Genomic DNA, 11,644 nt, shown 5'->3' with positions numbered 1-11,644 from the left:
CCACGCAGGTTTACTGCAGATGACAGCACAATGGGCAGGGCGGTACGCCTCGGACGGCGGAGCAGGAGACACTGTTAGAACTGGAGCGGGTGTATTTGCCACGTTGATATAATGCAAGTAACCTAGCTTCCTGCTGAGACGAAACTGAAAAAGTGTCTTTGCGTGCTTGCCTTGCCGGTAGAACTAGGCCGTGCTCACTTACCACGCTGATGTACTGCAGGTATCCCGGCAGTAGAGCCTGGTAGAACTGCAGTGCGGCACTGGCTGCTGCGTTCGTTACGCCTGGGTACTCGTCCATCGAGTAGTTCTGGTAGAAGCCGGCAGACAGCAGCTCCAGCTGGAAGAACTTGGTGACCTCCTGCCAGCGTGCGGGTCACCGGTGAGACACACGCCTGAGGCACGGTGGGGATAGACACACGCCTGAGGCACGGTGGTGAGACACACGCCTGAGGCACGGTGGTGAGACACACGCCTGAGGCACGGTGGTGAGACACACGCCTGAAGCATGGTGGTGAGACACACGCCTGAGGCACGGTGGGGATAGACACACGCCTGAGGCTCGGTGGTGAGACACACGCCTGAGGCACGGTGGTGAGACACACGCCTGAGGCACGGTGGGGATAATTGGAAACACCGTGAGAGAATCCGATCAGGTGTGAGGCTCCAGAGATGATGCCCGATGACCTTATTTGACGACGCTCCCAAACACGCATGGCTATCGCGTGTGGCGAAATAAGGCATTGCTTGGACCGAATGCTATCTAAGATTTGCTTAGCGTAGAAGACGTTGTCATTTAATTAAGTTGTGTTCATGTCAAGTTGTGTTCACAGCTGATTAAGCTGCAGCGCGGATGATCTTCCGAAAACCTGGCAAGTCGATTTGAGCCAGAGCTGAAGAGCTTAAAGATCATCATTGGATTTGACTCTAACTCTGACTCTGACTCTTACTCTATCCATGGCTGACAGCCGTCAACACAACCGCCAGCACCATCACTTCAAATGTCCCCAGATAACACGCATTGTAGGCTGCACACTTCGCCCTGCCACATCCCGCCCCTTCCCTGCGCTCCAGCCCCTCCCCTGACCCCAGCCGTACCTGTCCCAGCACGGCGGGCACGAACTCCTTGAAGGTGATGTGCTGCAGCTGGGCCACCAGCAGGCGGCGCGCCTCCTGGAAGACCATCTCGTCGCCCCAGTGCGGGTTAAGGTCGGCCAGCCGGCCGGCCAGCCGGTTGTGCTCACGCACCAGCAGCGCGTACAGGGCGCTGATGGCCGAGTGCGTGTTGGCCCGCGGGTCTCCTGTCAGCGGACACCTGCGGCGGCGGCAGAGCTGAGTCGAGAGCCCGTGTGGCCAGTGTGGAGCGCAGACATCGGGTTCGGTGGGGTAGTTGGAGTCTGGGACGAAGTGGGGGACAGTGCGTCAGCTGTCCTTCCTCCTCGAGCGCACGTGAAGGCGTGAAGTGTGGCTCGTTGCATTATGTTCACGAGTGTCTGGCGTGCAGCTCAGGAAACAGGGTTTCGTATTAACCCGGTGGCATTCATTTGTCTGATTCGTGACGCAAAAAGGTCATCTCCGTATATAACCGTGCATCAGCACCGCACAGTATTAGAACGACGTATGCGAAAATGTTGGCTCGCAATGCTCATACATCAGCGAGTGATGGAGTAGTACATACGAGAGGCCGTCAAAATGCCAAACCAGCTGAACATTGGACACAGCTGACTGGCAACAACCCAGTGGTGGAAGTGTCCAGATGCTCGATCATGGCTCATGTGGCTTCGGCCACGGTCACGGTCGCCGTCACGGTCACGGTCACAAAGGTCACGGGGAACGGCAACGGTACAGCGCGCAGCTGATGGTCACAGGCCATGCCGCCCTATAACGTCACGACATGCCTTTGACGTCACGCTGCCGTCAGCAGGTACGCCAGCACTCGACCCCGGTCACCGGCGGTCCCGGCCGCCCTGCTGACCTGTTCTGTTTGCCGCGGCAGGGCGTGGCGTCGGTGGTGGGCAGCGTGCCGTCCCGGTTCATCTTCAGCTGGCCTCGCGAGAGCACTCGCAGGCGGTGTCCGCCCGTCTTCGTGGTGCCGTACAAGGAGCTGCCGTCCAGGAAGGACGTGGCCAGGTTCATCTGCTCCCGAGGACCTGCCGACGGCCCGGGTCAGGTCACAGGTCAGCCGGGTTAGGCCACGGGTAAGGTCACAGGTCAGCCGGTTGAGGCCGCCGGTCAGTCAATTGGGTGGTGAGGTATCGTATGGACGAAGACAAACGAGGTCAAGGCTCATGCAATGTTTAGGTGTAAGTGTTTAGTAGGTAAGGCAGGTCAGCGCCTCGGAATTGGTAGTAAAAAGACGGAACCAAGGATGGCTGGACGACGTCTAGATTTGTGATCGCCATGTGATAGCCACTGCCCGGTATGGCCATTGGACCGGCCTGCAGCGCACATGATAACAATTAATGGAGGCGTTGACGTTCACAAGTCCTTGGCAGAGTGGCACTAGCCTCCCGTGGCTTCTGCGGTTATTCGCGAGGCGGGATTGTTGTTATGGAGTTTGTATAAAATGAAAATGTTCACAAATATGGAGGGCATGACCACAACAGTCATCGAAAGAAGGGCACTGGTCAGCAGTTACTGAATCTAACGTTGTCATATGTGTCGCATCGTTAATGTCACGAGACCAAAGTTATATTATAGGTTGGCAATACCTTTTTTGGCATAGTCTGTGAAACGCACCCGTGTTTACCGATCGCTCTTTTGCAAAAACAGCAATTTGCCAAGGATTCGCTCTTCTATTTTTTCTATAGAGTTATTCACTCATCAGCAATGAGCCCAGAAAACACGATTACAGTGCACGCTAGGTTTTCCCTTGAGCATCTCCGTGTGATCGCGACCGTCCGCCCTGCCTGTGTGACGTCACAGCGGCCGGTGGACTCACTCACCGAGGTGGCAGCCCATCTGGAGCGAGGAGAGTGAGCGGACGTACTCCTGGCAGTGCCCCGGTGACAGGATGGGCAGACAGCGCGCCTCCTCCGAGCCCCGGCAGCAGTCGGCCGCGCCGTCCGCACCTGTCCAATCACATACACCGGCAGAGTCACGGACAGAGTCATTGGCAGTCACGGACAGAGTCACAGATATAGCCACGGAAGAGTCACGGGCGGAGTCACGGACGGAGTCACGGACGGAGTCACCGACTGAGTAATGGACACAATGACAGACAGTCATGGACAGAGTCACGGACAGCATCACAGAGTCATGCAAGAGCCATAGGTAAAGTGATCAGCACACGCCATAAGCCACTGATAAGGTACTAGAAACGTCACGTACATGGTAGTCGACCTTATCATTTAGTTTCAGCCTTTTCGTCTTCCTGGACTTGATTTCTCGCGTTATGCCCTGTGTCTGACCGCCGCACATCCGCACGCTGCCGTGGGCCTCTGATCACGAGCTGTACCATTGCACCACCGCCGCCGCCTGCTTAGGCCTCTGGGGCGTGATGGCGAGCCATGAGCCGAGTGAGCCGCTCCGCGCGACCCATCCTCCGACAGCCCCAGCCGTCAATGAACCACCACCCGACGGCTCCAGCCGTCAATGAACCACCACCCAACGACTCCAACTCTCAGCAACCCGTCATCCGACGGCTCCAACCGTCAACGACCCATCATCAGACCGCCAACCGCCAAAGCGGGAAGGCGGGCGGGGCACGGATCGTTTCCCCGGGCGCCGACAAATCACATCATCGGCTGCGGCTGCCAAGGGCGCGCCGCGCCCGTCGCAGTGCGCCGCGCTCGCCGCCGCCGCGGGCCGCCGATCCGTCAGCCGGCGGAGGACGGCGCCCGAGGCGACGCACGGTAAGGTCGTCTGGAGCTGCGTCCGCCGCCTCCAGCGGCCGCCTTGACCGACTGCCCCGGACAAACGCACGCGCGCGCGCAAACACTCGTCGCCGGCGTCATGAGCGGCAAACGCTGCGCGAGCCGTCATGACGTGACGCGGCCGGTGATATCTGCCCTCCACACTAGCGACGACGGGGACGAAAGCGGTGCCTCTGAAAGGTGCGGTGAGGCGGCTCAGAACTGCAGCAACAGAGCACGAAGCTGGGGAACGAAGTCGACCTGAGAGCAGACCTGCTGTACTATTCAGACACGCCGCAAACATGCAGGCTAGCGTACCTAACCTTCCACAGCACAGCACTGTAGCGTACCTTCCGTAGGACGACACTTCCGCAGATCTGCATTATTTTGTTAACTTCGGGATACTGAAGCACTGTTAATTAGCACCACAACGTCTTTAAACCAGTGCCTCCCAGTGCACTGAGGGCTGGAAGCTAAACATGAAAACTTCGAACTCATCTAGCAGATGTCTCCCGCGCGACCACCACCTGGTCGCGCCCAGACCCTGGTCGCGCCCAGACTTGTGATCTCGATGTTTCATTCATGTAATATTGGGAGGGATGCATCTGTATGGCATATTAATCGTGATCACCGTTAAGTTTCGAGCTGTTTTCTGGACATCTCCATACCTCAAAGATTGGAGGTACAAAGGAGGTGCGACAAAACGAAGTAAATCATTGCACCTTATTTCATCGCGCCTCCAAATCTGGACACTACTGCAAACCTTGCAAGTAGAACACCAGCACTCGGGCATGCTTATGAAAAAAGAACATTATACCACGCAACAGTTTCTTGGGGCAGAAATGCAGCTGTTGCAGGCTACGAATCCTCCACTAGTTCTCATTACGCACGTGCCTCGAAGCAAGACGCTTGCTTTCATGTTCTGGGCGGAAAATATAAACAATACCCAGATGCCAGCTTGTGTGAGGCAGTACGAAGTAAATAGCCACAAGTATCGTAACACACATGGACCAAAACTGTGAAAGGAACAAATAGTGGTAAAACTCCCTGACCCTCTACGTCGCGTCTCGCTAAACTGCCACCGGACGTTGCGTCTCCCTGACCTGCCGCTGGACTTGGCGTCTCCCTGACCTGCCGCGTCTCCCTGACCTTCCACCGGACGTCGCGTCTCCCTGACCTGGCACCGGATATCGCGTCTCCCTGACCCGCCACCGGACATCGCGTCTCCCTGACCTGCCACCGGACGTCGCGTCTCCCTGACCTGCCACTGTGCGTCACGTCTCCGTGACAGTGCCGGCGGCCGTTTCCGCCGGCGGCGGCGGCCCCTCTCCGACCTAGACCTACCGCCGGCGGGCGAACACGCATGGCGCAGCCGCCGCCGCCGGTCGCGGCTACCATTACGTGTGGGAAGCGAAAACAGCCGCCGCTGGAGCCGGCACCAAGGCCGGCCTGGCAGTGGGCCATGCTAATCACGGCTAGGCTGGCCGTGTGCGGTGTATGATCGGAGAATCAAATTGGACGCGAACGGCGGGTAAATGTGCGGCTAGGTCACTGGAGCTGATGAGGGATATGAGGGCTGTTTGCATGAGCCGACACGGGCTGAAGAGATTGGGCGGTGCACATGCGATGTTGGATAGGGTTACTATAGGGCGGGGTTCAAGCTGCGGTTTCGTTTATAGGTTAGTTGGTTGGTTCGGACCGCATTGGATTTGGTGGGAGAAGTGGTGGCTAGTGATAATCTCAATGGGTGCTGGGTTGAGTGTATCATCAAGTCTAGGCTTGTCACTGCGTTCTTGTGTCTTGTGTGTAACTGTGTTGCTGATTTCTTAAGCTACCGTAAAACATGCGCAGAAGTGTGCATCGCGCATAAAATTTGAGCCTCCCGGTAAACTTACTCGTAGAACAAACAGCAGAGAAGGAAAGACAACGACTGCAAGCAAACAGAGCAAATGATGACAGCGTTGGGAGCCAACGAATGCGCACGCCATGTGAAAAGTGCGGCAAAGGTACGTCCGGCAGAAAAACTGTAACGCTGCGCAATATCTATCCATAGTGTTGAGAGAAGCGCAGAACAGAGGCCCCTGCGAAGTTCACTTGTCCTGATAACGAAAAGTCTGCCATAAAGCTCAGGGATTATGCACTACTATTCATATATGAGCCCTCAAAAACTCATATATATATATATATATATATATATATAATATATATATATATATATATTTCTGTTGCATTTTTTTTGCACGCAACTGGAAACTTGCGACTGCCCAAACACTGCACACTCACAGATCTTGCCCTACCTGCCTGAGCGCACAGCCTGTGTTCGGTGCCCCTGATTTCTAGTCCCCCCTCCCCTCTCCCGCCCTACCCTCTCCGCTCGCCGCTGGTCGCGGCTGGTGACCCAGAGCCACTGGAGTAACGCCTGCGTGGTCCGCCCTCCGACCAGCCCTGTTAGAAAGTGATGCTTTTTATCTCGGGTGATAAATCGTTCCCTGCTAATACCAAGCCTCATGTCACACGGCCCCACATCTGGAGCGGGCTGCGAAAAAGCGTTGGTGTATTGCTCCATTCTGGGAGTGCGAGGCTCACGCCAAGGAAGGCGCACTGCCTGCCATCCTGCTGGCTTGGTAGCACGCGGTGCCGTGGTGCAGTGCATTTGCTTCGCGTGTACAGAAGGGCTTCGCATTTACACATTGAAGGACACGGAAAGGCGCGACTCGCGGACAAGGTGTCCTTCAGATTTCGCTCAGCCATGGAACCGTAGGCTCAGAGGCTGGATGGTAGGCTGGTACCATCCTATTCAGGGGATTCAGGTGCGCCTATGTTGGAGCCGAGGGCAAGGTAGCAGTACACATTCCTTGTCAGCATCGCTTTTACGCGAATCGTTAACCGATTTGTGACCAAAGTTGACGTAAACGTACGGAACGCATGACAGTTTTTCACTTCATTCGCTCCGCGTGACTGTTTATCTGCCCCACGTGACATCTCCGACAGTGTACAGACAGCGTACCTGGCGCCACAGCACGGCTGGTACCCTTCATTATCACCAGTGGCTCGTCAGCAGATAAGATCAACAGAGACATGTAATGGTCTGCCTACACATGGTCCCGTCGACGCACACGTACTGAGGTCGGGCTCTCCGATATACTGGCATTCACGCAGCACAGAGACCACACGCCGGTTTTCGGCCGGCGCACCGTACGTACCGGGTGCCGCTGTGGCGACGTGCACCAGGTCGTGATGGACAAACTCGGCCCACACCGCCATCAGGGCGGTGACGAACTCGTGCCGGTTGTGACCCGGGTGGGTCAGGCGGGACGAGACGACCCGAGCCGAGGGCAGGTCACCGCCGGCGGCGCTCTGACCTCGCGGCGCCGACAGACCTGATGGCGGGAGGACGGTCAGGTCAGCCCGCGAGTAGGGGGAGTTTTCAGCGGGTCCTAGCGCAGGTGGGTTAGATCAGCAAATTACATCAGGTTGTCCTTGGGGTCGCAGGTCAGTGTCTCCAGATTATCCGGCCTGGGTCAAACGACTGGCTAGTTGATGTCTCAAGGCCGGTGACCTGGTGACGGAGGCGTCGGAGCTTAGACAAAACATACGCAACAAAAAAACAACACAAAACACAAACAAAAATGGGAGGGCCGACTTTGTTCGTGACCAGTCCGTTTCGCTAGACGTAAGTAGGTGGCCTGAGGCGGGCACATGATTATTAAGGTAGAGGCTCGTTGCCGGACTGCCCGAAGCAGTTGAACATGTGGCCTCTGATCGCAGCATCACCTGCTGACCATCAGGTCTTTCTGGTATTTACTCACAGCCTCCTGATGTTACATTTTGGTGCGCCGCAAACACGGACCCGGTAAGCCATCTCTTTGTGTGCGCCCCCCCCCCTCACCCCCACCCTTACCAAAACACACACGCACACACGAGTCAGTTGGGGTCACATGACTTAGCTATAGGCTATTAAGTCGACTTGATGAGCTCACGCGGGATCACGAACTGACCTGGGGAACACACGGAAGCTGCACATGATCTGGTGTAAATGGTCAGGCAGCAGTTAGGATCAACAGAAAGGAATGTCAAGTAAGAATCTATCTCAAAGGCCTGCTGACTAGGACATGTTAGGTCATTACATGCAGTATTTGGTACGGATCTGATGAGGTCACATCACATCATAGCTTCAAAATCATGCCAGAGTATGATGGCGACCCACAATGTGGATGAAGTGGTTGATACAAGTTTGGGGTTATGAACTTTTACACCCATTTGCTACAAGTATTGGAGCGCTTAGAGGTCTTCGCTAATGATAGAACGCAGGTTTGTGTGCATGATGTTGTGCTTGAAACGACTCTAAATGGTACCGCTATGAATGCTGTCTTGTTTAACGGCTACTTGCGAAAAGAAGTGAGAGTAATAACATGCATTTCTAGCTCGTAACGGTCACGAACCAGCTGTTTGCGTTGCAGCATCTATACTTCATGATTGGTAGACCAGTAATCAAAACAGGATCGCAAGAGAAAAGATCGCTGTAGAAGGACGCCCCGCGCTGAATGCACCAACCAGGCCAGCCAGTCCACGTCTGTGTGCCTCATGACACGATCAAACACACGCTGATCCAAAGTTTCCAACCGTCAACTGCGAGCAAAAATAGCCACGTTGGGCTTCCGACATACCGGCAGGAAATGACATCAGCAGCCGACGCCGCGTCGGATTCCTGGCTCGCATCGCATGCGGCGAGGTCAGTCCCCCCCCCCCTCCCGCTCCCCGGCCCGTTCGTGAGGACATGCCATGCTGGCGGCCTCCGCGCCGTCACGAAGGCGGCGCACGCGCGCCGGCGGCCGTCGCCGGGTCGCCCGGCCTGAGCCGGCCGCCCCACGTCCGGTTTCGCCAGCGGGTCACCACGTCCCACCGGGGGCAGGCCGGACGCCGATCACGGCCGTCAGAGGGCGCCGCCTGACGTAACTGGACGACGGATTAGCCGGCTCCGCTGTCGCCAGCGGCGCGCGCTCCGGCGCCGGGAGAGCGCGCGCCGACTGGGGTCGCGAGAGCGGATAAAGGGCAGCGAAGCGGAGCAGGACACGGCGACGGACGAGGGGCACGTCAGGTGACGGCGAGCACGTGAGCGGATAGGGGTCACGTGGGTGGACAATGGGAGATGTGGTGACAAAGGACAGCGATCTGGGATGGCCGGGTGTGCCGACACGAGCATGTGGACACTCGGCGGACGAGTGTGGACACTCAGTGGACGAGTCACATTGGCACTCACGTATGCTGTTGGTGAAAAGAAAGACGGACGGAACAGCTAGTGTGTGGTGAGTCACGCCACAACGTGACAAGCGTTATATTCGGATTGTTTTCTAGCCCGTTCAGTAGCAGAAAAAGCTTAAACGCATATTGCCAGCGAGGATGGCAGACGTTAGAGCGCTCCGGAAGCTCCATTAGCTGTCAGGACCTCGGATAGGAACTCTACACAACTAAAATCACTCCGGCAGCACTACAACAACCACGTCAGTACTTGATGAACGTTTACCTACTTCCTGATCCCCCTGTACTTTGCTAGGTACTCAACTGAACTGACACCGCCGCTGACACTGCTGACACTGATGCTGCGGTATCCGACGGTGGAAGCTCGAATGCTCCCTTTATTTTCGTACAGAGCGTGCTTTGAGACACAATCGACGCGCCGCTGGGCTGTGAATGGGGTTCTTGCGGAAGCGCAGTTGAGCCACTCCATGTTCAGCATACCGGTCACGCCGTACATACAGGACTATGTAAGCCAGAATGAAGTCAAGGGCGCACCCAAAGAAAGCGAACGAAGGACCCGCATTCACCCACAGAACGGCGACTAGTGGCAATATTCGTCAATTCACAATTATCCGGCGCGCCTATCTAAGATGCCTCCTAAGACATTACGCAGCCATTCATTGTGTCAGTAGGTACCTCAAAGTTCGGGGTTACTATGAGTAACTTACAACTGTGAGATAATGACTGCATGGTGGAGCTCCAGATGCCTTGTGATTTCCTTGCCCAGCCGGCGTCAGTCGTTACAATGCTCTTAACCCCAACCAAAAAGGCTGATCGTACGAAAAATCTGCTAGTTACCAGCATCATCTGCATCGGATACGAGACGCATCCAACACCACAAGTGCAGCACGCCGCATTCCCATGGAACCCACAGGGCTCCAGGGCGGCCCTTTCGTCAGACCTACCATCGGTGTACGCTGGCTGCAGGAGCCGAGCCAAGGCGGTCTGCGCGCTGCCCCACGACGCGTGTTGCACGTTGTTGCAAAACCCGTCCAGTGACCTGCAACATCACCATCGGCGTCAGTGGGTCACAGGAGCCTAACATGGCTCTCGTTCTCTCCCGCCGCTTTCGATCGCTCTCACTATCCACGGCCTGGAGGAAGTGTGGAGCGCTTGTGAGGAGAGAACCCGACTGTGGTGGCCCACAGGGGATCGGCCCAAGAAAGTCCGGAGGTATGCAGAATGCAGGGCCGTTTCCTGACAGCTTGAATAGTCGAAGCAGCGTGCTTTCTTCCGCGATTTCTTTAGAATATTGCCGGATGTTAGCGCATCTTTCCGCGCAGGTCAGCAAAACCTAGCTGGAGCATCGCTGTCCTCGCTGTCCGGCGCCCGGTCCTGCCATCCCCGCCGCCCGGGGCCCGGTCCTGCCATCCCCGCTGCCCGGGACCCGGTCCTGCCGTCCCCGCCGCCCGGCGCCCGGTCCTGCCATCCCCGCTGCCCGGGACCCGGTCCTGCCATCTCCGCCGCCCGAGGCCCGATCCTGCCATCCCCGCCGCCCGGCGCCCGGTCCTGCCATCCCCGCCGCCCGGGGCCCGGTCCTGCCATCCCCGCTGCCCGGGACCCGGTCCTGCCATCCCCGCTGCCCGGGACCCGGTCCTGCCATCTCCGCCGCCCGAGGCCCGATCCTGCCATCCCCGCCGCCCGAGGCCCGGTCCTGCCATCCCCGCCGCCCCGGGCCCGGTCCTGCCGTCCCCGCCGCCCGGGGCCCGGTCCTGCCGTCCCCGCTGCCCGGGACCCGGCCCTGCCATCCCCGCCGCCCGGGGTCCGGTCCTGCCGTCCCCGCCGCCCGGCGGACTCTTAGCTCCCTCACCTGTATTTCTGAGGCTGGCAGGTGCGCTCGCCGGACACCGGGCAGTACTGACCGAGCACCGTGCCGCTGAGGTCGACACCAGGCATCTCGGAGCTCACCGCCGAGACGGCCATGCCGTGGCTGCAACGCAGGTGTCACGGGTCACGGAAGCGTCATGGGTCACGGACGGCGGAATTGACCGCGGTACGTGACGTCAGAGTATGTATGCGGTGAATGAGGCAGCGGCACTGATGTGTCCCACCCGTGACCGTAGCAGATGCGATAAACGTCTGGCCGCAGCGTATTAAAAGCTCCTTTGGCCACGGTTCGGACATTAAAGCCGTCAGCATACACTGTAGCGTAGCGCGCGTCGAATGCATGTGATGTATGTCCGGGGAGGGAACTGCAGGGGGAGAGTGCGGTAACTGCATTGCTCCACAAAACAGTAACGCAGGAAGACTATTTTTGCATCGAGCCCCAAAATTTGTAAACTTCATTGCTGCACAGCACAGCAACGCAGGGAGAACGCATACCGACAGCAGCCAGAAACACCACCTGCCTATCGGGCTCCAGAATAACAGCCCATTGAGGTATGTTTCTTTGCCGATAGACTTGCAGCTGCTGTGCGCCTATGAGTCCTGGTCTTTTACACCGGATATGCTGATGGGGCTAGTGACGTACGCGGCACCCGAGACTCAAGCGCCGG

General features: G+C 57.4%; 1 protein-coding gene across 1 annotated transcript in view; it reads right to left on the bottom strand.

Annotated features, from left to right (window-relative positions):
* The window catches only part of LOC119114231 (peroxidasin homolog), a gene marked incomplete at its 5' end in the record, with an annotated part of 18,881 nt that extends 7,802 nt beyond the window's left edge, over positions 1–11,079 (bottom strand). The window contains 7 exon segments of the mRNA XM_037238430.1: positions 203–358; positions 1,096–1,312; positions 1,973–2,147; positions 2,943–3,068; positions 7,055–7,231; positions 10,055–10,149; positions 10,960–11,079. Coding sequence (XP_037094325.1) covers positions 203–358; positions 1,096–1,312; positions 1,973–2,147; positions 2,943–3,068; positions 7,055–7,231; positions 10,055–10,149; positions 10,960–11,079 — 1,066 coding nt within the window.
* Between the last annotated feature and the right edge of the window lie 565 nt (positions 11,080–11,644).

This window comes from Pollicipes pollicipes, unplaced genomic scaffold, assembly GCF_011947565.3.
Source record: "Pollicipes pollicipes isolate AB1234 unplaced genomic scaffold, Ppol_2.1 Scaffold_7262;HRSCAF=8765_pilon_pilon_pilon, whole genome shotgun sequence".
NCBI lineage: Eukaryota > Metazoa > Arthropoda > Thecostraca > Pollicipedomorpha > Pollicipedidae > Pollicipes > Pollicipes pollicipes.
Note: the sequence above shows the minus strand (reverse complement) of the source record. Positions and strands in the feature narration are given on the sequence as shown.